At 48.7% G+C, this 26390-nt stretch overlaps 7 protein-coding genes across 7 annotated transcripts; 3 read left to right on the top strand and 4 right to left on the bottom strand.

Moving 5' to 3' along the window:
• Window positions 1–228: 228 nt before the first annotated feature.
• Triagg1_7453 (uncharacterized protein) lies at window positions 229–2226 on the bottom strand (the record flags this gene model as incomplete). Its single annotated transcript, XM_062902190.1, has 1 exon — window positions 229–2226. The coding sequence occupies one exon, from the start codon at window positions 2224–2226 to the stop codon at window positions 229–231; it is 1998 nt and encodes a 665-aa protein (XP_062753510.1).
• A 679-nt stretch (window positions 2227–2905) lies between these two features.
• On the top strand, window positions 2906–3970 carry Triagg1_7452 (uncharacterized protein; the record flags this gene model as incomplete). The annotated part of the gene is made up of 1 exon (XM_062902189.1): window positions 2906–3970. The coding sequence occupies one exon, from the start codon at window positions 2906–2908 to the stop codon at window positions 3968–3970; it is 1065 nt and encodes a 354-aa protein (XP_062753509.1).
• Window positions 3971–4131: 161 nt separating this feature from the next.
• Triagg1_7451 (uncharacterized protein) lies at window positions 4132–5269 on the bottom strand (the record flags this gene model as incomplete). The annotated part of the gene is made up of 2 exons (XM_062902188.1): window positions 4132–4295; window positions 4378–5269. 2 exons carry the CDS (start codon window positions 5267–5269, stop codon window positions 4132–4134), a joined length of 1056 nt encoding a protein of 351 aa, XP_062753508.1.
• Window positions 5270–8077: 2808 nt separating this feature from the next.
• Window positions 8078–10779, top strand: Triagg1_7450 (uncharacterized protein; the record flags this gene model as incomplete). Its single annotated transcript, XM_062902187.1, has 2 exons — window positions 8078–10646; window positions 10700–10779. The coding sequence occupies 2 exons, from the start codon at window positions 8078–8080 to the stop codon at window positions 10777–10779; spliced, it is 2649 nt and encodes an 882-aa protein (XP_062753507.1).
• Window positions 10780–12785: 2006 nt separating this feature from the next.
• Triagg1_7449 (uncharacterized protein) lies at window positions 12786–16609 on the bottom strand (the record flags this gene model as incomplete). The annotated part of the gene is made up of 5 exons (XM_062902186.1): window positions 12786–13781; window positions 13867–14136; window positions 14218–14401; window positions 14468–14912; window positions 15043–16609. 5 exons carry the CDS (start codon window positions 16607–16609, stop codon window positions 12786–12788), a joined length of 3462 nt encoding a protein of 1153 aa, XP_062753506.1.
• Window positions 16610–17190: 581 nt separating this feature from the next.
• Window positions 17191–18212, bottom strand: Triagg1_7448 (uncharacterized protein; the record flags this gene model as incomplete). Its single annotated transcript, XM_062902185.1, has 2 exons — window positions 17191–18032; window positions 18092–18212. The coding sequence occupies 2 exons, from the start codon at window positions 18210–18212 to the stop codon at window positions 17191–17193; spliced, it is 963 nt and encodes a 320-aa protein (XP_062753505.1).
• A 737-nt stretch (window positions 18213–18949) lies between these two features.
• On the top strand, window positions 18950–25935 carry Triagg1_7447 (uncharacterized protein; the record flags this gene model as incomplete). Its single annotated transcript, XM_062902183.1, has 8 exons — window positions 18950–19092; window positions 19170–19353; window positions 19451–19510; window positions 19570–19635; window positions 20054–20174; window positions 20222–24510; window positions 24569–24904; window positions 25552–25935. 8 exons carry the CDS (start codon window positions 18950–18952, stop codon window positions 25933–25935), a joined length of 5583 nt encoding a protein of 1860 aa, XP_062753504.1.
• Window positions 25936–26390: the final 455 nt, after the last annotated feature.

Below are 26390 nucleotides of genomic sequence, written 5' to 3'. Positions count from 1 at the left end.
GAGAGGCTAAGCTCTTTGACGGCCAGTCCAGCTGCTTGTTTGCATAACAGGGGTGGCTCGGGCTCAGACGAACTAGAAGCTGGTGAAGTTGACTACATGGATCTGTTCAAGGCTCATCAGTCAATGCCGAGTTGCCGTTGAATTTCCATGCCCAACTGTTCGGTAAGTGAGAATTTGTTTTCAATCTGCACTCAAAGTTTCAAACACGACACAAAGGAAAAGCATCTTTTAGCCTAAAGTAAGCCGTATGTCTTCCGGATCATTTCCCTCCCACGCTTCCGCCAACACACGTCCGCAGCCAGACCTATATGCCACATCATTATCCCCGCGTTGGATCCAGAGAACATTGTAGAACTGGTACTCCTCATCGTCTTCATACTCCGGCAGCTCCAAGCTCTCCTCATACTGTCCTGTAGCGATAACTCGATAATTATGGCCATCGTCCAGGGACATCTCATCTCCAATGCCAACCCATCGTCCAGAGCCATCATATACGGCGTGGAACGGCCTTGGATCTGCGTATCTGCTCTTTCGTAGGACCTTGTCCTCGTAGCAGCTCCGTAAACATTTGCCCTTTGCGCTTGCCTGCGAGATTGCAATAAGCTCAATGGGCTCTGCTGGTCCACACGCCGCGTCTCCTGTGATACGAATCACGCCCCCAAACCTCCCCTCTGTATCTCGAAGAGCAACCACCTTGGACAAATTGGTCAGGGGGCTTTGAGTGAGGACCGGGTTCGCAAACGCCGAGTAGAATCCCGCGTGGCTTATGGGGAATGGCACGTTTTGAATCTCCAAGGTTGCTGCGGGAAGGAAATACGCACGAGTTACTGAAGCTGAAATGTGATTCGATTTGGGCAACGTTCGCTGGGCAGGTTCTTCTGCTGAGTCGACATGTTCCCAGGTGACGGTGTTTTGCAGTTTCCAGGAATTCGTAATGTCTATTTTCTTGTGGCCATCTTGATCGACATTTGGAACTGATTGAAAGCTCTCAGGGTCGATAAAACATTGCCATCCACACCAGGCCCAGGAGGGCAGCGTGGGCCTTCGGGCTGAGGGGCCGCATCCCTGGTGGTCCCGGTTTGTTCGGGGCCATGTATCAAGATAGGTGCCTTTCAATGGCTGCCAGAGTAGTGCATGGTCTAGATAAAGTCTGGGTAAGCCGAATAAAAAGCCTTGTGGAAATGCAGGAGCTAGATAGTTCAAGACCCCTAGGAACGCAGAGAGGCCGTCTTCTTTATAAGTCAACTCCCGTCCATTATAGGGGCAAACCAGGTCAGCATAGATACTGAAGTCAGGCCATGTCGGTACTGAGAGCTGCCTCATGGGCGCTACTTCTGATAGAGTCCCCGGCGAAGGTTGGTCGTTTTGCTGCGGTCGAAGTTGACTTGAATCCCACACTGCGCACTCGCATTGCCAGAATATTCGAGTACCCAGAAAGAAGACCACTCGTTTGCTGAGAACGTATTCTTGGTACGTCCAGGCTCTTTTTACCCACTCAGACGCACACACTGTCTCGTAGTAAGACCTAATACGATCTGCTCTGGCGGCCTCGGCCAGCTCAGTGGGATTTTCCCACTCCGACCCAAAGCACCAAATACTCGTTGTATGCCTTACTTCTGGACTGTGGATAGTCGCTTCGGGAGTATGAAACATCCCATACTCGGCTGCAGCAATAATTGTCATGTAGGCGCTAGAATACACACGATCCATTGATGAAAACTCGGCTGCTTTCCCTGGATCGTCTTGGACGATGCAGAGTCTATCCACCCATAGATGCCTTTTCCCAATTGCGCTCGTCAACTCCATACTATCGGTTATAACTTTGGGTAACTTCGATTTATACTGCCCCAGCGCATTGACCGTCGTCAATAACTCGATGTTGTTGCTGAGCAGCTGTAACTCAGCATCCTTGTTGGTCTGACTTGTCTTGTTCTGCCAAGTATAGCTGAGCGCCAGATATTCGTTCGAAGCAGCCCCTCGTACTATACAGCGATCCTTGACATCAATAAGCCAAGAAACTTTCTGCTGTATGCTAGATGCCGAAGATGATACGGTACAGGCACCACTATGACGATGGTCGCAGTTTGATAGCCAGTCCTTGATTGATTGGATGATAGGTGGGTTGTCATCAGGTGTAAAAAGCGTAAAATGCGGAGGAGGAAACTGTTCACTTTTGTCTGAACCACGCCCTCCTCCACCTTGCTCTAGTCTTGGGATTGGTATCATGGCATAGAAACACCAGATTAACCAAGGTGTGAAATGAATATGCCGAGGAAAGAGAAATGGGATTAGAGGGGAAGGCATATATTCAAATTAATAAAACAGACGCCTCTTGGTTGGGCATTAAGGCACCAAGAAAACCACCTGCAGGCGAGGCAGACTCCAGGCGGGATCAGAGGCTCAGAGAAAGTGTAGATCAGCTTTAACCAACTGTTGCTGCGGGTATGTCGGCTCAGGTAACAAGCACCAGGTAATACCCCCATCAACTGATATCAAGCTACACACATACGTGAATATGGGCCTAAGAGTTGGAGAAAATCTGAAGGGCTCTCACTCGTGTCCATCTTCGCCTAGTTTCCCCCCCCTATAGCCATGCACAGATTTGACTGTCATTGGAGGAACGGTGGATGCAGGATTGCACGTAATTAGGCAGCAAGAACATTGGCGGCGATGGGCTTTTTGAGCCCAATTCACACCCTCCAATATGATATCAAGTAGACCCCGCAGGTTATTGATTCCCAAGAATCAGGCTGCCGGTGGAGTTCTGCACGGCAATGGATGTCACGTTATGAATCGGCCTGGTCCTGAACACCTCTTGGTAACATCTTGATCACAGTACCCTCTATAATTGCCAATGGCCGCAGAATAACTAAACACGAATATGGAACAAGAAACGAGAGGCAAAATGTCCTACGAAAGCTATACTGTTGCCGTGATATGCGCCATGAGCTTCGAAATGAGTGCCGTTCGTTACATGCTGGACCGGGAACACCCTCGCCTACAGAGAAAAGAAGGAGACTTCAACACTTATGTTTTGGGCGAGTTGTACGGAAACAACGTTGTGCTTGCATGTCTCCCTGGGAATCAAGGAAAGGGGTCTGCAGCAACTGTCGCTACCAACTTGGCGCGGACATTTCCCGCTATAGCATTGAGATTTCTCGTTGGAATAGGTGGAGGAGTACCGAGTGATAAGCATGATGTTCGCCTAGGCGATGTGGTTGTGAGCATGCCCAGCGGAGAATATGGTGGCGTGGTGCAGTACGACCTAGGGAAGAAGACAGATTATGGCTTCGATCTTAAGGGATTTCTGCAGCCTCCTCCGCCGTTGCTACGAAGTGCGGTTGAGACCATGCGCTCTGATCATCTTGTTAGTGACAACAGAATCGAGGAGTTTGTCTCTCAGATGCTGCAGAAAGGGCCGCGTCTTTCCGTCTATCAAGCTCCTGCCATCAAGACCGACATCTTGTTCACGAAAGGGTATTCTCACGATTTTAACCAGTCCACTTGTGACCGATGCGATCGTGAGAGAGTTGTTGCTAGAAGTGATCGCCAGTTCCCCGGACCTGAGATACACTACGGACGAATTGCCTCTGGAGACACAGTCATGCGGAGTAGCAGCAGTATTGGTGCGAGTTATTTGGAGGATGTGCTCTGCTTCGAGATGGAGGCAGCGGGATTGATGACGGAGTATTCTTGTCTTGTCATCCGTGGCATCTCCGATTATGCGGATTCTCACAAGAATGATTCGTGGCAATATTACGCGGCTGCGACAGCGGCTGCTTGCACAAAGGAGCTTCTTTCATATCTACAGCCCAATGAGAACGTGTCAGAAGCGGGAGCTTCATCTCTTCCGCTCTTGACGGGAGACGATGGGACGGCACTAAATAACATTTCTCGTTTTTCTGGAACAGGTATTCAGCACTCGGGAGCGGGAACTTTGTCAGTTGGAGGCGACGTGAATATTGGCTGAGGGAATGTATGTAGGCATCATATATCTATCTAGTCTATAGTCGATTGAGCCCCCCATATATAACAACTTCCATTACTACTCAAGTTAATATACCTAGGAGGTATCTAGATACATATACTATAGAGTCTATCCCTTACTTTCCTCTCCTTGGAGACAAGAAATCACTCAGCAGAGCCAAGTGCAAAGTTATGATATGTTCCAAAATATCCTACCGAGAGTGTCACCTTGTTTTCGAACCATGACAAATCCGTGGGAGGCAACGAGCTAGAGCCTTCTGAGAAAAACTTGTTGATTCTTTTCGCTAGCCATTTGGGATTCTCGTCGGCTAAATTACGATTAGTTTCATAGATTACAAACAAGAGCACAGGGGGTTTAGGGTGGAAGGGGGTTCAAGATGGAATACGCACCAATCCAGTGTCCTGCCTTGGGTACAACATCAATCTGCAGATTATCGGATGCTGGGCTAAAGATCTGCTTCAGAACCGAAGGAATTCCAAACGAAGCTTCTCCTCCTAAAGCTAGTAAGGGCATGGTGAGCTTCTGCTTCTGGAAAGCACTTGTGAAGAAGGCGTTGTCCGCAGCCACTGTTTGGGCAGCGAACGGTCCCATCATGGCACGCAAGAAGCCCGGTTTGGCGATTGATGACGTGTATTGGTTGACGATGTCCTCAGGAATAGACGAGGCGCCCGAATAGCTCCCGTGGTAAAAGTACCACTCCAGAAAGAGCTTTTCTTTGCCCGATATCAGAAACTCAGCAAGGTCCGGAACCTGGAATAGTGCCAACTGAGTGTTTCCGTACAAGTCCCAGTAGGGCCCGGGATTGGCCGCGGTCTCGTATCCGTAGCCTGGATACGCATACTCGCCGACGCCGAGCCGCTTCACGAGCGACGGATACTTGATGGCCAGGGCGGTGGCCGCGCCGACGCCCTTGTCGTGGGAGAAGACGTAGGCGGAGGTGATGTTGAGAGAATCCAGCACGCCTTTGAGATCGTCTGCCGATGCGGAAGAGCTGTAGTTGCCATCCGGCGGGATTGAAGAGTCTCCGGCGCCGCGATTATCGGGGGCGATGACGGTGAAGTTCTCGGCGAGCAACGGCCCAACCTCGCGCCAGGTGAGACTGAACTGAGGATTGCCGTGGACCAACAGCAACGGGGGACCTGATCCAGCATAGCGGAAATGGATGCTCACATCCTGTAGCGTCACGCGGCCGTGACTCCAGTCGTCCCAGTTTGTAAGAGCTGCTGCAGCTGTGGCAAAGGCTAGCGAGACGAATGGTTTGACAAACATTCTGGACCTCATGGTGTGATGGTGATGAGTTGAATTAGATACTTTCTGGTTGTATCTGAGTTAATGAGGAGAGTAGTTGCCTTGAGAGTTGGCATTGTTAGTATCAAGCAGTCGGAAACTTTGATATATATACTTAATATCTATATACTACTTGTATATGCACGTATGACCTAGACAGGTAGTCTGCCCGTTTAGGAAAGTTTCGTCAAGATGCATGAGAGCTAAAGTAAGCGATCCTACTGATTGGTAATGCCGGCCTCTGCTAGGACCTCTTACAGTTAGTTGCTCGGAGCTTAAACAAGGTCAATGGATCCATGAAGCGGATTTACAACTATCGCTACCTACATGACATATCAAGGTGCCTACATACCTGGTAAGGAGTAAATTAAAAGCCTCCAGCCGCCTTTCCCCACGTTCAGTTGTTTTTCTTATTAATATTACAAACCACCGTATGGGAAAGTTCCCTCGAGGTGCATTACTCTCCATCTAGTTTCGCCTCGGGGCGTCATGGGCGTACCACCGAGCAGTGGCTATTGCCACACATGTCGGAAGAGACGGGTCAAGTGTGGTAAGTCGCCAGAGTTTTACGAGATTGGGTAGTTTTCGTCGACCGGACATTGATTGACTCGGGATTCCGTATACTCTAGACAAAGGGACTCCGGCATGCCAGAGGTGCGTCAAGGCCGGGTACAGATGCAAGGGTTACGACCTGCCCCTGCGGATGCAGAATATGAGCATCGTGACGGAGGGGCCGGGAAGGCATCGACTGGCCAGAATCCCGCACTTCACCCCGGATCCGTCACACCAGCTGAGCCTTGTGGCCTTCAAGGACCACATATGTTTCACCTACTTCTTTGAGAACTGCAGCTGGGCTCATTGCTGGAGGCCGATGATCTCACTGACCAAACAAGATGCGCTGGGGCCGCTGGACTACGACTGCAGCTTGGCGCTTGCTTATGGGTATTTTGGTGTGAAGAGCCGCGAGAAGAGGTTGGAGGCGGACGGGAGAATACTGTACGGGAAAAGCCTTCACGCGATGAAGACGATCCTCGAGAGTGATGACAAAGAAGAGATAGGAAGGACGACGAGCGCCGTCCTCATCTTGGGCCTGGTCGCGGTAAATGGGCAGAATCACCACCTCTTGAGTATGGGCTGTGTTGCTGACATTGCTTCGCTAGACTGTATTCGATGAGAACCCTTATATGAAGCATCACGACGGTGTCATACAGATTCTGAAGCGCTGTGGTCCAAAGCACTTTCAGCGGGAGCCGCTGCTGACTGCTTTTCGACGAAGCCGGGGAATTCTCGTCTGCAAGTCCTTTGCACTGCGGAGACGATGTTTTCTTGAGGGGCCTGAATGGAAGACGATACCGTTTGAAATCTGCGGCAAAGACTCGTCAGATGAGCTGTTGGACATCCTGTGCGAGATACCAGGCCAGGCAGAAGATTGCTTCTCCTCTCCGCCAAACATGGTGTCCGACTCCCATCCTTCACCAATGCTCCAAATCGCCCGACTTTCCAATCAACTTCACATCTGGCGCCGCAAGTGGGATGAAGCGAATCCTCGCCTGGCCACTGGGACTTTGAACAACATGACGGGCTCAACGAATGACGCTGCAGAAACGCTCGCTTTCTACAACCTCAAACAAGCAACCGAGATCTTCACATACAATGCCGCGCTTCTCTACCTGTCACAACTTCGAGATGCGATACAGGACGGCAGACGCTGGACGGGGCCCCTTTCCATAGTCGAAGTGGACTACATCATGAACATGACCAGAGCGAATCCCCAATCCCCCCTCCTCCAGCCTGATCCGGTTGTGTTTACGCTGCAGCCCGCGCTGGAAGCTGCCAACATCTTTCCTTATCTTTACCACTGCATGAAGACTGAAAAGCTCAGCGATGTTTTGGTCATTTTGGCTCCTGTGGGCATCGTGTACTGTGCGCTGCAGAGTCGTCCAAATCTGCTTAATAAAGTTGCTGGACAGTTTGAGATGCCGTTTATCAACGAGGTCGGATCAATGCTGCAAACATACTCGTTTCCAAGTGCCCAAGCCCACTAGAAAGACTTTGAAGCGTTTATGACGCAAAAACGAATGAGAAGAGAGTCAGTAGCTCTCCTAAACGCGCTGCCATGCACGAACGAGCGTCGGGTGGCCCAGTATCCTCTTACTGTAAACCCAACCGACTCACTGGAATTTCTGTATTCTTAATTCCTCTTTCAGGCCGCCGACCAGCTCCAGAGTTTCGAGTTTCAAGTCTTGGAAAATTCTCATCAGCATGTCAGTGGCGACGAGGCCGGGTTGCATTGCGACACTGGTGAAGTCGGGATGCTGAGAGCGACAAAGAGATACTGGGCCGGTACTAGATAATATTTCTCATTTTCAAGGAATAGGTGTTCAGCATTCAGGATCGGGAAATAATCAGCTGGGGGCGACGTGAATGTTGGCTGACCGAGCAACTCCTTGCGTGTAATCTCGATTATAACACCCTGCCAGATAGTCGAGCCCAATCATCAGGACACAATGCATGGATCGATACCACCTCGCTATGATTGATTAAGCTTTCTGTTGAAAGGGATGGCCATGAATTACATCAAAAGTACCACCAGGTAGATAAAAGGCATGATGCTTCTTCTGCATTTCGCCACAACGCGGGAACTGAAGTCACTAGACTACATGTCTACGTGCACCCGGTACTGGAAAGTATCAACTCCCATTAAGAAAATGGGTTTAGCTTCAATATAGAAGACACAAGATATAGCCTTCGATCCCTTTCTCACTGGGTGCTAGTTAACTTCATCGAATTGAACTTCGATCAATGTATCCGAGAAACAACAAATGTCGGTTGAATGAGGAAATCGTCCTTGGAAACGCTGAAAATGTCGATAAGCGATCATGTATAGCCTCGCCAGACACAACCGCTATTTACTACGGCGCGAGCAAGGTTGCTACTGCTCAAGCTATATTTCATGGCTCAGGTATACAGCACTCCGGCCAAGGGGATTTCGTCGTCCAGGGTAACATTAACGTTACGTCAAATCCATTACCGAAGGATAAAGAGGCCGAGAAAGAGCGTAAGGAGGAAGAGCGCATAACGGCAGAATGTAAGAAGGTACTATTTGTGATTGATCCTACTGAAGACCGAGACATGTTAAAACGCAAGAAAGGAAGCCGTGCAACCGGAACTTGCGAATGGATCTTCAATACAACTGAACTCACTAGTTGGCTTCGACCAGATGAGGGCAATCCGGGGTCTCGACCACAAAGTGTCCTATGGCTCCATGGGAATCCCGGGATGGGAAAGTCAACCATGGCGATATATTTCACTGAGGAACTGTCGAAGCAGTTCGAGCCAGATAAACCAGGGGAAACGGTTGACAAGAGGACACTGGCCTACTTCTTCTGTGACACTAACTTCGAGAAGCGAAAGACAGCGACTTCAATCGTAAAGGGTCTTCTCTATCAACTGGTTCAGGTACATGACAACCTTCTCTCGAGGTATATCTTACCGAAATATAAAGAGCGAAAAGATCAAATGTTTACGTCAATTGATGCTCTATGGGCGCTTTTTATTGCTGCAGCGGCAGACCAGGACACTGGTCGGAAATATTGCATTATTGATGCACTGGATGAATGCGACAGCGACTCTCAAGAGGTCTTGTTATATCATCTACAGGAGACATTTCATTATCAAGATAAAGCCCCGTCAAATGTTCGTTTCTTGATTACAAGCCGACCATATCCGGAAATCCGGGAATGCCTTCAAGTTTTCACAAACAAAGACCTGGCCACCTTTTACCAAATGAGACAAGACATAGACCGTTGCATATATGAACGAGTCAACGACCTCTCCAAGAAAAAACAGTACACAGATAAAGTCAAGAGAGAAATTAGCATTATACTCAGGGAAAAGGCCGAAGGAACCTTTTTGTGGATTGTATTGGCATGTGAGGAACTAAAGAGAAAGCCTTCCAAGGATGCTATCCATTTCTTGCAGACCATGCCAAAAGGTCTCACCTCTTTATACGAGAAGCTACTCCAGACGGCGGTCGAGGACGAATACAGCGACAATACTGTTCGACGCATTCTGGGCTTCATTACCGTATCGTTCGAAGCGTTGAGCGTACTGGAGCTTGCTGATGCTTGCCAACTCCACCAAGATGAACCAGATGTGCAGACTCGAATACAGTACACTCGGGATCAAATTGCATCCTGCCGCCTCTTGGTGATAATCCAGGACGAAAAGGTGCAATTACTGCATCAATCCGTGAGGGATTTTTTAGTTGGACCTGGCTCCAATTCTTTCGTTGATAGACTCAATGCGCACGTCAGCGCAGCCTCTCGTTGTATCAATTTTTTGGTCGAGGCAACTCGTGGCAGTTTCTTCCGTTACGCATCGGCATATTGGCCACAGCATGCACGTGAGGCACAGGAGAGGTTCGAAATATGCAGATCACAAATACAATTCTTTGAGGCAAACTCGCCATCAATGAAGTCCTGGCTAGTACATCATCCGGGAACGTCGGGGTTCTCACTGTTGCATGTTGCTGCGCGGTGGGAACTTCCAACACTGATGGAATATGCTTTAGGTCTGCGAAACGTTTATCTCATGAATGGAGAGTCGATATTCATTGGCAAACTGGACGTGAATCGTCTCGATTTGCAACACAGATTGCCGCTGGCTCTGGCTCTTGAGTGGGGAGCAGGGAGCGGTGGCATTGAGATTGTGGACATGTTGCTACAGGCTGGCGTAATTGTGCGCAAAGAGGACGTAAAAAAGGCAATCCAACGTTATCACAAGCATCCTGAAGTGGTGTTATTACTGCTTGAGCGTTTAGAAGACCGAAAGGCATTTACACAGAGCATCATGATGGATCTAGTACATCAAGTGCGTATTCAATTGCTATCGGCAATTCTAAGCAAGTATGGACATCAAGTCTTGATCACAGGGGATATAATAATCGCTGCGATAAGAAATGAACGACAGGGCAAAAGTATCATGGAATTGTTTCTGCGACACCAAAGCAACCAGGCTATTATCACCAAAGGCGTGATATTTGAGGCAGTGATGAATCATCACCGATCTAAGGACATTATTTACTTAATTTCCCAAAAGACGAGAAACCCAGTCGCCATTATGGAAGACGCGATGGTCACTGCGGCAATGTACTTTTCCGTGATCAGGGAGCTCATTGAATTTCTTATCCAGGGTGGAGGCAGTGTTACAATTACCAAAAAGATACTGGAGACAGTGTTATATGATGGATTTTTGGGATATAAGCATCAGGCTGCATTTGTTGGATTAGTCTTTCAAAACCAAGGCACGCTTGATTTCACTAGCGAAGCATTTGCTGCTATTATTGAGTTTAGGCAATCTCATATTAGCGGTAGGTGAAGAGGATTAACCACCATGCTAAGAACCATGCTAACAAGAGCAAAGAGAGCACAGTGGTCGAGGATGATGAGAGGAATTCCGAAGAAGCCAGTGAAATTGACAATCTGTTACTTGAAGACTCGTAAGTTGTAGTCTTTTCTTTATTCTAGCAGTCTCTGCGTCATTAACTCCACGATCCTACATGATTGGCACCTAACGAAATTGAATGATAGTCTTTTCTTTACAAGAACAAAGACTCCAAATCATAGCCTGGCTGTATAACACGGGCCTCATTGAGACAAAAGGAGAGTAAGAGACACAATGAATCGTGCCAGCCAAGAATGAAGCTGGGAAAATAGCATCGCCAGACACACTAGTAGTCAATGCGTGCACAATCATGTTGGTCGTGACTCTACCGTGGCCATGTGTGGTCAAAGCTGCCCACCCTCCCCTTTGTTCCCTTGAAGCAAACGTGAAATCTTCTCGTCTCTTTCATTCTTTTCTTATCAACCACAGCTCAGCACCATTCATCAAACATGAGAGCATCATAACCAATCTTTAGGCAATATGGAGAACCGCTTGACCAGTCCCTCGCGATACTACATCGCTGAACTCTGAGACTGCCCTTGAATCCCTTCGAGACGAGTTGAAATTGAATGACAATGTCTTCCACGGCGTGGATGGCTTCTTGGCCAAGTATTTCGAGAATCCAAGCTGGTCCGCCGCAGTCAAGGGACACAATCCGTGACGCCAAGTCGGCCGATACCATCAACAAGCTGTTCACAGACGTCTTCAATATTGTCCACTTGGACACCTTGATGGACTGGCTTATCAATTTGCGGTCGCGTCTTTTTCGCCGCCAAAACCAACATCTGCTTCCGCTGCGAGTCCATCACCACGCCAGAGTCGCGCTTCAGTGCCAGCATCCATCTCGGAACGGGAGATGTCTCGACCGCCGCAGGCAGTGCCCGCGTGTATGGCGAATATCATCACGGCAATGCTCCCGTTACGGGTGACGACAACGGCCTTCTACGCTTCGCTTCGCTGCGCGTGCTGTGCAAGTGTTCAAGGCTCAACCAACTCGACACTTCTTACATGCCTTCATCCTTCATGGGACCACTCTGGAGCTTTGGGTGTTTGACCGCGCGGGTGCCTACAGTAGCGGACTGATGAATCTGGTTCGGAACCCTCAAGAACTATTCCATACTTGGGCGGGCTATGGCATGATGAATGACAAAGAGTCTGGCGTCAGCACTTTTGTCAAATGCCTTGGACCCGAATCAGACGGTTATGTTTCTTTTGATGATGCCGTTGCTTCTGATATAGCCTCTCTTTTTGATGGAGACTTTTTGGGGGATAAAGGCAACAGGAAAAGGATGTATCTTCAACCAGAGATGCTTGCAGCCCCAGGGTACTTGGCCGGGCTCGGAACGGCATGCTTCGCCGCCTCCATGTCGCCAATCGACGAGCCAAACATTGTTAAGTTTTCTTGGCGAGAAGACAACACAACTACCGAGCCTCAGCTGCTTCAGCTGGCACTTGGTCATCAATTGGCAGGACTACTGCGGTAGCTACACGGGGTGATTTTCCCAGTGCGTGACGGGGTGATTTTCACGGGGACTGACGAGGATGAGAAAGCTGCCATACGGCTCTTCACTAAGATGGCAGACGCTTTCATTCAAAGGTCTAACTGTAACGGGCATCGACATGGACTGAGATCTACATGTACATAATTGGTCAGGTCTCAACGAAGCAGGCTGATTTCTCGTGGGAGTGTTCTTTTTACGCCCCCATGTCACAGACGAAACTCTACAAGTACTTACCTACTTAGGTAGTCTAGATAAATTAACTTGTGTTACTTGACTGACCATAAGAGCGCGAAGAATCTCGGAAAGACCAATTAGGGATACCAACGTCTCGCTTTTGAGAGTGAAGTAATGATTTCAATGCAACGGCGGAGACTGTTGGCTTCGTACATATGTCAATAGAGTCATAGAGCCAACACTCCAAGACCGAGGAGGCGAAATCGTTCTCAAAGAAGGTGATGACCTTGGTTAATCCTTTGGGAAATTTCGTTTTTAATATTCCAAGTTACACGTATACTCATTCGTTACATTTTATGAGTGTTTGCTTTAGTCTTGTTCCCCTTGCCTTACTCTGCCTCAAGTTTATGACAGAGAATCCTCACCAGATTCTCCAACTCCACAATCTTCTTCTTCTCCCCTTGAGCATTATTGATACGTTCTGTAGCATCCCCAAACGTCTTCCAGACGGGCAAAAACTTTTTGTCGTCGTAATCCGGGGAATTAATGTTATCGAATGCGGTCCGCATGTTCTTGTGGTTCCGCAGTTTCAACGCCCAGTCAGTAAAGGGCCTCGAATCGTCATAGTAGGTTTTGATGACATTCGTGCAGTAAATTATTAGTGATGCAAGTCCTGCGGCCAATGCAGTAGAGACGGAAGATCCGTCATGATATTCAACGGGCTTTGATGACCGAGGATTCCTTGCCTCCGCCACTTGATTTCCGGGAAAGAAGTAGCTTATTGTGTTGAAGTCTTCAGATGTTGGATCCCTTTGGCCTTTGGGCAGCGCGGCACCAATACGAAGAATACAGTCCGATGCTGCGCTGAAAGGAAGGGATTCCCTACCGAGGAGTTGGATATCATCGGCGGCGGAGCAGAACATGAGGATGTTACGCGCCTTGGCCTTTTCAATGGCCTTTTGAAGCGCATCCATGGCCACCTCCTCGGGGGATCTCTTGTGCTCTTCGTCAGTCCCGACATCCAGGGCGTTAGGAACACTTCCCATCTTCTTTGCCAATTTCCGAATCGTCCACGACATGGATATGATGTCGGCCTTGCGGATGATGGCGCCTTCAATGGCTCTCGCAGCGCTCTCTGCGTATATGGTTCGGGTTTTACTTCCAGGACTGTGGCTAGTGCTTTCGTGAATCTTCATGACATCGAGCGAAACCCATGGGTTGATGCGCACAATCATGTTGGCCATGACTGTGCCGTGGCCGTTGGTGGATTGATGCCATGGCCGTTCTGTTTTCCCATCTGGTGGGCAATAGCTTAGACCAGTAGCCTGAGCAATGTTGTATGTATCTAGGTTCAAAAGATCGACGCCATCGTCTATTAACGCAACCTATAAACAAGGTATAAGCATTTATCTTCTGCAGTAGGTGACGGGGGTGGAAAGCTCAAGATCGCAGGTTTATACATGCCTTTACGGGCGGTATTTTAATCTTGCCGCTCAGAAGCCGGTGAACAGAGATCAGAGAGCTTCTGAAATCCTCCATCCTCTCAACCCAGACCTGCTGCGGAGGGCCGTCTGATGTTCCAATCTCTGACGGATCCAGATCGTCGTCCGACTTGATACTGGACGTAACCGTTCCAGAGTGTATCCTCTTCTCGATCTTGACCCTTCCTTTTGTGCGGTCGTTGATCTCGGTTTCAAAGGTTTCTATCATTTTCAACATTCTATCACGACTTTCGAAACCCTAAAGTCATTGTTAGATTATTGGTCTGAGATTCTAAATCTGCCTTGATAACGTGGCGTAGATGCTGAACGTGGGACATACCGGAAAGGCATGGAGCGTCACCCTCCTTAGCTTGCCATTGGATGTTGCATCTCTTGCAATACCTTCTGGGTAACCCCAGCCCTTGAGGATCGTCTGGTTCCCACTCCAGTAGAGGTTGATGTGAGTAGCATCTGGTGCTGCGAATGAAATAACATCCATGCTTAGGTCTGGCTTTCTCCAATCCCTGTGCGATGGTCAGAATCACGTCTGTTACTGGACTGAGAGATAGATTGGAACGATAATTACATACCAGGATTCTATCTTAATTTCCTCTTTCCTGGTATTACCGAGACCAAATGAATCTTGACCTCGTATGGCTCGTTCGATTGCGGCATCGGTATGAGGTAGGCCTTCTCTGTCGTCCACCTGCAGCCGGAGTATGTGGCGAATGTTGACTGACACCAGTTTGTCAAATACACTTATTAGAGCACTGCGCCCTAGCTTGGGATTTTCTTGGTGGGCGCCTCCGCGTTGTCTTTTCTCGTTCGAACTATATCCTCTGTTGTCTGACTTGGATGCGCTTGACTTTTCGTGAATTGTCGTTAATATCGGCAAATTGACGTAGGATAGAGTGTCCTCAAACCCGCCCGCTTTTGAAAGCTTCTCGATCAAGTCTACGACTTGGTCTACAGTTTTTCCTGCGAGATGAGATGCGTCGAAATATAAGTTTTTGTCTAGTGTGGTAAGAATGTCAGCTACAGAGATAACATATTATATCCGCAATGTGTGCAAGTCCGAGTATCAACAGGACATCTCATTTCAAGATGGCTGAGCAAAATACATATATGATGGTCTCCTTGAGAAGTTGAACTGAAGCAGACCTACCTGAAGCTACTTTGCCATAAAGTAATTCCTTTGCTTCCATGTCTGTTCTGGTGCGTATATAATGAATTTTGACAAATTCCCCAATCTTGCTTGCTGCTGTATCCGAGTCTAGAGAAGTTTTGCCTGGATTGGATTTATCCTCATCCAATTTGGCGTTGGTTGGAGCTTTTGTCTGGCCGGAATCGCTGGCCTGGTCGTAATTCTGTGTTTTAGTGCGCGTAAGGGACTTGGGAAGGGGGTTATCCAAAGATGTAGGAGTGCCTGGGTTCGCATGAACGGGTTGGTTCTCTGAAGTATGCACAGAAGGACGACGGGACTGTCTTGGTTCATAGTCCGAAGCTTCTGTTCCATCTTTGGCTTCCTGGGCTGTGGTATACAATGCCCGACCTTTGTCAAGCGGAGGTGGAGGTCCCATTTTCGTTCTTGATGGTTCCGTTGTCCCTGGTTTTGGCGGAAGCAGCTTTTTCTGATACTCTCCAGTCGAATAGTCATCTTTTGGTTCCCTTCTGGACTCATACAAGGCGCCTGTCCTAATAGGCGGTTTGGTTTCTCTTCCGGTACGGTTGCCACCTCTTTCCGAAGAGGTAGTCGCTGATCCTGTTGCGACGCCGACTCTCCTGTTTTGCCTTAACCATTTCTCTCGCGTCCTTAGATAGTACAGATATGGGGATTCGTTGTTTGAGTTGAACTGCTGATCCGGGTTCTTCTTCAGTATCTTATCGCCTGTTAGAACTAGGTATTGAACTATGTTGTTGTATTGCTTTACTTGGAGTCGACAGTTATTGTAATCCATGGCATAGTGTATTGGAGTGTTGCCGTAATTGTCTCTTGCGGCTATTGTCTCAGGCTTCGCCTCTTTAACAAAGCCATGGATTGTCTTGATGGTTGTACGTAAGTTCGGTCGTTCTGGTGCAATGGCCGAACTCTGCATAATTCCCTGGTGGGTTCCTAGAGCCTTTGGCAGCTGCTCCTTGAAAGCGTAATGAAGGCAATTCATCCCATCGTGATCCGTCGCATTAAGTAGTTCGTCTAATTTCCCCGGAATTTCACTGGAACATTCGGTGACGGATTCGATAAACTTGGTGTTATTGAACTCCATCGCTACCCGCAGGATCGGGTCATCCTTTGGTTTGCTGAGACCACTCTCAACCAAAGCACTGTCCTGATACTCAAGAAGATACTTGATAATCTTCGACAGTGTATCGCCCGGTAGGTTTCCAAAGTCATCAGTATCTCGCCTCTTTGCTAATATGTGAAGAAACGTAGGCGTTGTCCGCTCGCGAGCGTCTCGGCTCGTCAGTGCCTTCTTCTTGTATTCTTCAAGCAAGCGGCCTTGTCCTTGCGCGGATTCATCCCACCGTGCCTCGCCGGACACCAGAGATCTGACGACTTCTTTCCACTGTTGTTCCCATGTTTGCTCTCTGAATTGAGCCTCTTCACTCTTTTCTTCAAAGGGATGCCTGTCGATGTCCTCGGGATCAAGGTCAAGTATCTCATCGTATTGTAAGTTGTCTAGGCTGGGAACAGAGCCCGCTTCTGAAATTTCATCGTCATCATAGTTTGCCATGATTGGCAGCAGAGAATTCGCGCCCCTTGTGTCACAGACTGGTGCACGTCAGAGACTGGTAACGCACAGAAAGGAAACAAAGCCCCCCAATTGCGAGGTATCCTAATAGGCGATAGACTAGACTAAAATAAGGGCCAAGAGGTTAAGAGATTAGACGTCTTCTTCTCAGGAGGAATATTCGACATTGAGAAAACTATTGGGCGACTCAAGAGACGGCAGCTGCCTAGTCTTCTATCCTGAGTTGAGTTTGGTGTCCTTCCAGCCGGTGCTTGTGATTTATTTAGGTGCCTTGAAAGCGGGGGTAATAAACTTGAGGCTGCATAGATTGGCTTACAGGAGAGGGCTGCGTGATATAACAGGGATTAACTACAAGTTTTGGACACCCTGGTGCAGTGATCCCGGCAGAACCGCTGGGAGCTGAATACATCCCACCATTATACAGTGTCAAGAACATTTACTCACTCTTGGGGGTATGAGCAACTATGACAAGTTGAACAATCTCAAGGAATCTTAAACTTGACAATAATAGAGGCAGCGCTAGTCGTCATTGTCCTTGTTGTTTGATTGCTTTCTCCATTGTGCTATTCTTGAATATGCTTGTCATTCGCCGACCCAGATTGCTTAACAGATTGCTCATACTCGGTGTATGTAGTGCAGTCCCACAGCCGGTCCAAGTCAGTTGCTCCCAGATTATCGGCATCAATATCGACCGAGCTGTCCAGTTCATTGAGAGGAGGCTCAATCACGCTAAATATAATGGGGTCGTCGGGCTCCCTTGAAGAGAACAAAGAGGTCACCATGGTTGTAAAGTTGGGCGTTACTTTCAAGTAGGGAACGCAAACGAAGTCTTCGTCATCCTCTCGCTCCAGCAGAATGCAAGCTCGAAGCTTGGAAGGGATGCCGCTGGCTTGTGACTTGTTCTCGGACAGGAAAAAGCGCGCCTGGAAGTAATTCCCCCAATCGTCTGACTGAGGATTATCGCCACTCACCAAGGTATGATGCTTCGTAACCTTGTCCACGCCCGCTTCGCCATAGAGTGTCAAACCTGTATCGATAGCCGGAATGTTTGGACCGACTGTGAGTTCTACTCCATGTTTTGAAGATTCAGATTGGCTTGTTTCTTGCATCTTATGGACTCCGTATGGAGCAACCTTGTGAACTGATGGGCCGCCGGCCTGGCCTTTCATGGCGTGGAACTCGAACAAGACGTCGGCTTCTTTGATGCGCGCTCCTCTATATGAGTTGAACTTGAACTCGTACACAAGAAGCGTCGCATGTTTATCTGACGACGGGCCCATTTCACCATGGATGATTGCTTTCGCATTGCAACTGACGGTGAAAGCTGGCCTCCTCTTTGAGCCGCCGCGAAATGCTGAAACTGCTTTCCTTTGCCGTTGTCCTGGGCGATTGCGGACATGGAAGCCTGTTGACGTATACGTTGTTATTATCGACTTCCATCAAAGATTAAATACATAATCTCACCTCCCTCCTGGCCTTGGTATGTGAGCCCGAGACTGAAAAATGTCGGATCCGAGGTTTCTTCATCTTCTTCATCAAAGTCTCTCTCGTCTTCGTCACTCAGCCAAATCTCACTTTCATCCATGATGCACAAAATTGTGGTGTTTTTATTGACCAGATGTGTGGATTTTGACAGAAATAAAGTACACCTGTTGAAAGAGTGACTTATTTAGCTTAGATGAGAATATTGATCCAATGAGTCAATGATCAAGAGTTTTGACATCTTGCTGCTCAAGTGACAGCACAGTATGAAGACACAACCCACATCAGCAACCAAACATCCCACTACCGGTTGCCAATATTGGTGCTAAGCCTAAGCTCGCAGGTTCGGCCGAAGGATTTTCTGACTTGTCAGAAGCGGGTTGAAGCGCCGCTCTTTCTGCAGCTTGGATTCGCACAGATCCTTGTCGCTGTATTCTGGGCTGCAGAGTGAGGCGAAGCTGTGTGATTGTGTGACCCCATGGTGAAAAAATAGAGGCCAAGGCACCAAAGGAACTGAAGGTTGCATCATACGAGTACATAGACATATGCCTGGGAACGAGGGGATTATATTGCCCCGATGGGTGGACGAAACCCCGCAGCTTGTTGAAGACTCAAGCACGCTACATACATAGACGGTATAGAACAGTTTGAAGAGTTGCGAAGCTCCAGTGAGTAAAGTAAATCCTGGGCCGTGCTGATCCTTCACGGAGCGACAGTCTCCAAGATCAATGTTCTTTTAATAGACCTGCCTCTTGCGACTCCATATGACCGATATCAATCATCGCGGCGGTCTACCTGGTCTGCACACAATCGCGCCGACAACATCACTTGCTCGCCATCATGGAGACCAGTGAAAATGATCAGTCGGTTCGAGATCGTCCCATCAAGTTTGGGGAAGGCTACCATCTAGAAAACATCACCTTGACCACTCTTGTGGATTCTACTCAACGGGAGTCTGACACAGACAAGTCTCCAGATATCGAGTAAGCCTTGGCATGAATGCTATATTTCCCTCGGTGCTGTTATTCGATTAGCATTGACTGAAACTAGACGTTTGCAGCGTTGTCCATGTTATGGTGCTTGGTCAAGCGGAAGAACGGCTCAAGCTCGAGACCCTTCTTCTAGAGTCAGTGGCTTCCAGACGAAGAGAATTTGTCTTCCGGTGCGATATAGCGAGCTTACTGGCTGGCGAACTGACGGGCCAATTTATTGATGGCCTTGCCCGACAATTGCTGGAAAATCTGGTATTTTTCCAGCAGAGAGACGAACAGGTCTGGTTACACGTCCTTGCCTTGCGTTGATCGAATATCCTTTACACAACCGAGCTGACCTAGAGAGTAGCCTTCGAGAAGAGCGTTGGTGTTTGTTGCTTACGACTTGGGAGATTTAATTGTCAAAAAGGTATGTAGGCGTATGTTATCCTGAGCTGGTCATCTATAGAAGCGCTGATTGCGATATAGGCCATCTGCATTGCTGGCGCAGACGAGGAACAATACCCAGGAATCTTTACGGGCACCGCGCGGTTTGTATGTGTCGAGTTTCTTTTTCACAGACTATGAAACGTTTTGAGACAAATCGTCATGTCGGCTTTGTCAATTTCTCCCTTCATTGATCCTATGCCGGAGATGCTGACAATAGAACACAAATAGATATTCTCAGGCTGCTTCCAAGGAGCACGCAACTCCCAACTGCTCTATTCTAAAATATTCGACTACCTCGTGTCTCAAAAGGGCTCCCCATCCGGACGAGCTTTGGCACCTGGATCAATCAGTAGTGTTGCAAAGTGTTCAATAGAAATAAATGAAGCTTTCATCGCTTCCAAAATCACGCTGCGAAGCCAGGTTATAAGTCTTTACGCAAATGTGGACGGGCAAGGGACGATATCAGATGTAAAGTATCCATCTGGAGTTATAATAGAAAGACTCTTACTCATATGTTGTGCAGATATTTGATCAAGGCACCGCGACAATAGGGGTGCCAAACGAGATAATAGTTGAAGAACAAACGCAGAAAGACAAAGAGCCGTTTCCGGATTTACGCAACACAGTTTGTTCCAACATCAAGGGTAAGCAAAATCCTCATATTCAAGACCGTTTGACTGACATACGAAAGCCTGGCTCCCTCATGCGTCTTGGATTCCCTTTCAGCAATCCCTTTTAGCAGTAACTTCGGCACATCGTCCGTTGTCGTCAACATGTCTTGACGATTCACACCCGGTATTTAAGAGCGCTGAACACGAAACATGGATGACATCTGCCGGTGTGCGCATACTACATGTTTCTGGCGACAATCATAACGGGGTGACGGAAGTTGCCGAACAGGTATTTCTTGACTGGAGGCTCAAACAGAGAAAGAATCGGAAGGAAGGAGTAGTATTTTTACCCATTTCGTTTGTTTTCTCTGCCCGTGACCCAACACGCCGCTCAATAAAGGACGTGATCAGCTTGCTCCTGGTCTCATATCTTTCCGGTATCGCAATTGCGAAAGGCGACCCATTGGCTGGCGCCATAAGAGATCAGTTGGTGCTTCAACACGCATGGACGGAGACGGATCTCTTCAAACTTTTGGCAATATTTTCTCGAGAGTTTATGGGCTTCAATCTGGTTCTTCTGCTCCAGGATATCGACGAATGCGATAAACACAGTCGAGATGCGTTCTGGGCTGTGTTGAGCGCCTACGCGACCGCGAGTGAAACGCGATTCAAAGTGGTGGTCACATGCAGGAAATCCCTTGATCTTCATGATGAACTACGCCATTGGCCAGATATCCCAATCGATACATGGATCCTTCCGGATAATAAGGGCGACTCGAACGAGGATGCTGCAGATGATTACGAGTATGACCTGATTTCTACCTTGTGTCCCTGTGGGCACGGCAAGACTGAAGTTAGAGAGAAGCTGGAAGAGCTTAGGCCTATGGAGAAACACAACCGAGACATGATTCTAAAACTGATAGGGGAAATTACGAACTGGCCTCAAGAGCTCTCGCCCAAGGCATTTCACGAGTTTTCTTCTCACCTCGGGGCTGTTACCTTGGCCACCACACCAGCTGATATTCTGAGAAATGCCCTACGAAACGTTGCTGATCAGGAAGGCCTCAGCTGGATTTTGAAATGGCTCTTTATGGGACAACGACCCCTAAGCTACCATGAACTGGCAATGATGCTGTACTACTACAAACGTGGAGAAGCTCAGAGTTTCCAGGAGCCTTCTCCTATGGAGTTAGAAGACTATCTGTCACAAATTCGGCTATGGCTTCGCGGCATCGCAGAGTCCGTCAGCGGGCAGGTCCGTGTCAAGGAAGAAATACGGGATTACCTGCAGAATGAGTTGAGTGATGTTTGGGCAGAATCAACATCGCCCGACGCCATCACGACTTTTTTACTCAATTACTTGAACGCACCCAATATTCAGCAACGTCTAGAAGCCATGAACAGAGAGTATCAGTCTCGCGTTCAGCGGTCTGATGATGCTATTACGCCGCCGCTCATCTCGGATGGACAAGACATTATATACTATGCTATTCAGGCTCTCCCTTACCATCTATCCGAGAATCCCGTCATCTTGAAAAGTATCAAAGATGAATTACTGGCTAGCGACGGAAAATTGGCAACATGGTCAAAGGCATATTGGGCAATGAGCAATTCGTTCTCCCGTCCCGAATCTGGAGCGTCAAATTCGCCATGTGAAACACTTCTTGCGCTGGGAAATCTGAAACCGGAAGCCGTTACTATCCTTGAGGAGATGCAACATTCATCACTCTCATCTACAAATGGCAGTAGCCGCGAGAAGAATAGCTCACCGAATTCATCAGACCTAGACTCTCTATCCAAGGCGATTAGAGAAGCAAATGAGGATGTAGCGGTGTCTATTGCGGAGGAGCTGATTTCCGCATCCAAAGGCCAGGATCAAGACTACGAACATATTGCCGCTTCAAAGTATAGCTCAAAAATACCCTGGCCGTCGTGGTTTCTATGGAGAGCAGTATATCTTAACATGGTCCGATTAGTTACGTTACTCGTGAACGACGGCATGGATCCAGATCCAACTGATGGAGGCCCCGAGTTCTTTCCATCTCCGCTCTACATGGCCGCCCGTCTATGCCACGATCAAATAATAGACGTACTGATAGAGCACGGGGCTAATCTCCATGTGAAGAGACTGGACAAATACAAGGCAGTACAGACTGCTACTTCCAATGGTAGTATGCATGGCGTCAAAGTTATGATAGCCAAAGACGGCTCGCTTTTGGAGAGTCAAGAACCGGAAACACCACTCTATTTCGCCGCCCTCGAGGGTGGCTGGACCATGGCAAAGATGCTATTAGATCTCGGAGCCGATCCAAACTCGGGCCTAGGGGAGAGACCAAACTATAGGTGGGCTCCTCTTGTCGTTGCCGTAGAGTCGAACCATCTCAAGACAGTGAAGATTCTGCTCGAAAACAAGGCAGATCCTAACATTTGCGGACCAAACAATCTGGACACTCCACTCTGGTTTGCAGCCATCAAGGCAGCGAGTCCAGACATGGTTCGCCTCCTCCTCGAACACGGCGCAGATCCCAATCACGAGCTGCTAGATCCGCCGTTACCTATAGAATTGATAAGATCATCGGTATCGGCCAAGGATAAGCTTGCTATATTCGAAGTTCTCGTCAAGAACTCGCCCCCAGTTCGGGTCAATGCAACTGACTCGGAGGGTATGACACCGCTTCTCTACGCCGCAGAGGCGGGAGAGTTGTCTCTCGTGACATGGCTTCTAGAGCACGAGGCAGATATTAACGCTACAGACACCTCTAGTCGCAGCGTACTCTGGTATGCCGTTAAAAATTTGCGTGTAGAGGTAGTCCGTGAGCTGCTGAATTGGAAGCCTCAACTAAATAACTTGACCGTAACCGGACAGCCGCTTGTCGAAATCGCAATAGAGGATGTCGGCATTATGCGAATGCTGCTAGATGCGGGTATCGACATGGAGTTGCCAAACTACAACAATCACACAGTCCTCAATATCGCCGTTGATTGGAAGAAGAGGGATGTTGTGAGGCTCTTGGTTGAGAGAAAGGCGAACATGTACCACCAGGGCAACGGCGGCTGGAATGCCATTACGATTGCAACCTGGAGTACTGCAGACCCAGAGATTCTGCGGATCCTGGCAGAAGGTGGTGCAAATCTTAATGATGCTCATCCGGATACTGGAAGCACTCCCCTGCACTTCGCCACGGCCAACGACGTAGAGCTCGCCAAGGTAATTCTAGAATATCGCAAGAGCGTTGATCTGGAGAAGCGCAACAACTACGGCAGAACACCTCTTTTGTACGCCTGTGGAGAGGACAACGCCGACTGCGTCAAGCTCCTCGTCCGAGCTGGAGCCGATGTCAATGCGGAAGATCAATGGGGCTGGACAGTCCTATCACTTGCTTCGAGACGCGCGCTCAAGGCCGATGTCACTGACCTGCTCCTCGCACAGCCAGATCTCAAAATAGACGCCGAAGGGAGCACCAAAGGGACGGCGCTGATGGTATCGTGCCGCTCGTTGAACCGCGAGATGGTAACCAAACTCCTTGCTCACGGGGCTGATGCGAACGTATCAGTCAAGGAGCTCTCCTACAACAACACGGCGATAAAGTCTGCATGCATTCCCTGGAAGGAACTGTATACTGAGAAGAAAGACGAGATGGATGGAATCATTTCCGAGTTAATCGCCAATGGAGCTGACGTCAACGCCGTGGGAGGATGCAACATCTACAACGCCATTTGTGCAGCTGCTTTTGGAGGCTCTGCCAGCACCATCAACCTTCTTCTCGATAAAGGGGCTTCCGCACAGGACCCTGATCCTCTAGGCCGCCTCCCAATCCACTATGCCGCCGCGAATGGGGTCAAAAACTTTGAGGCAATAGCCCTCGTCCACAAGGGGGATATTTTGGTCTGCGACCGCGCCGGCAAGAATGCTCTACACTGGGCCGCCCAGTTTGGAAATGTGAAGACGATTGAAGCTATCCTGGATCTTTTAGATTCTTCGCCAAACAAGAGAAAGGAATACGTCAATCAAGCTGATATCGATGGCTGGACGCCGCTTTGCTGGGCCACACGCCCTGTTGTCGAACGCCTCGGCCCTGACTCGGAATCTGAGCCCCGTGATTATGTCAAAACTGTAAAGTTTCTTATTGAACAAGGAGCCGATCTTTCAGTCAAGTTTACCATGGGAACGGGCAAAAATGCCGAGACGTTTACTCCGGTGCAAATGGCCAGGCTCTGTGGCACTGCCGTTGCCAGCGAGATCATTGACATGTTGGATATCAGCCTCGATGACAGTTCGACAAATGGTACAGCTGGGAAAGGTATCGACGCCAACAAGCAGAACAAAAGATACAAGTCAAATACAGCGTATTGCGACATATGTCTCAACGTGAGTACACTCAAAGCAACCCAATTTGACACATCAATGCTGACAGAAACCTCGATAGGCAATTTTTGGTCATTCATACCAGTGCCAGACGTGTCCCGACTTTGATACCTGCAAGAAATGCTACGGCAGAATAGATATCTTTCACAACGATGTCAGCCTTGATGATGAGAAGCAGCACTCGTTTGCGTTTCGGAAAGATTACGAAGAAGAATTTGAAGACCTTCCGGCACCAGAGTCACCTGACCCTGACAATGGGAACCAAGAGGATTCGGGGGGGAAAGCGGCGGAACTATCTGATGATGATGAGTTACAGAAGAATGAAGACGACGAGACGGATGAGCTGGGTCTTGGGAGTTTGGATGACTTGGATGAGTTGGAGGTTGCGGAGGATGATGTACTTACTCCTCCATGAAGCTATTATGGGGGGTTATTTCAACTATATCTCATACAGGTACTCTTGTGTGGAGACTTCGTTATAATCTAGCTCCAATGCTACTCAATTTTTACCATCTTTGTACGGTATTTCGTACATGTACTAGTAGGTAGTAGATTCACTTACATGTCTGTATTCGTCTCCATATCCGGAAGAGGCAATGGAGTTCTATGATGGTACGTACTTGTACCTGTGTACCTTCAGCCCCGCTACCCCACCAAAGATTCCCAACGCCACAATTACCAGCCACTCCTACCAAAGCACCAATGGCCATTCTTTATCACAAACCACAGCCTCGCCTCAAACTCCCCCATCAAATCGCATCACAATCCCAACCACAGCCTCCTTCTCTCTCCTCCTCTCTCGCAACTTACGATATACAAGCGCACACATACATGGAGTCTCGCCAATCATAACGCCCAATGCCATACTTTAAAACGAGCCAAGAATGGCTCACCCTCTCCGTCGCTCTCCTTGAGGCTCGGCCCTCCCAGGCAAGTTCTCTTCCTCTCCCTCCAAATCTTCTCTCATCCAATCAACCCCCTAATACACCCTCAATACCATTTTAAAAAAAACCTCAACTAACGATATCCCCTCCCGTCAAACAGACCCGCGTCACCGCAAAATACTCCATCAAGCCCGTCAAAACCCGCAAAGCAGACCCCAGCTCCGCCGACGAATCCTCCTCCCCCTCGGATCCCAAACCCCCCCGCGGCAGCCTCGTCCTCAAGACCTACGACCCCGTCAGCGGCGTCGCCCTCAAGTACCGCACCACAAAGGCCGCAGAGGTCACGCGCCTCATGTACGCCGCCATGGGCCGCCTGGGCAGGGCGCAGGCCGGCGTGCAGGACGTTCCCGAGGAGACGATGCAGGACGCTGATGCCGTCGAGACGCCCCAGGGAGAGCAGACGCCGCAGCAGACACCGCAGCAGCAGCAGGGTGCGGCTGGAGGTGGTGGGGGCGGGAAGAAGAAGAAGAAGGGCAAGAAGTGAAATATCAAGCGGGATCGAATAGACAATGGATGGCTTTTGGTTTGATATATATATGGTGGTGGGCGGATGCGAAGATGAATGCGGACACGAAACATACTCTACAATTTGCATGCGAAAAACACAAACCTATGGATATCAGAGGCGCAAAAACAAGAACCTAGATTTGGAAAATGTATATGCACATCACAAGACGTGAGCAGGCTCCGAGTCTTTATCCACCTAGGCTAATTTGCTGGACTACCCCTCTGTATTCCAGAACTACGGAGTATTCCAAACACCATTCAGAGTACATATCACGAGCAATAGGCAACCTCTGAGTAATCGTTCATCCAGGTCTATTTGCTGGACTATTTATTCCATAACTACGTACCCCCTGCAGTGTATCATGATCCAACGCATTCCGCAATTATCATCACCTGTGGGAAAGAACACATCGCATTCATCAAGACAAAACC

The sequence above is a fragment of the Trichoderma aggressivum genome (assembly GCF_033847375.1).
Source record: "Trichoderma aggressivum f. europaeum strain CBS 100526 chromosome Unknown scaffold_033, whole genome shotgun sequence".
NCBI classification, from domain to species: Eukaryota; Fungi; Ascomycota; class Sordariomycetes; order Hypocreales; family Hypocreaceae; genus Trichoderma; species Trichoderma aggressivum.
Note: the sequence above shows the minus strand (reverse complement) of the source record. Positions and strands in the feature narration are given on the sequence as shown.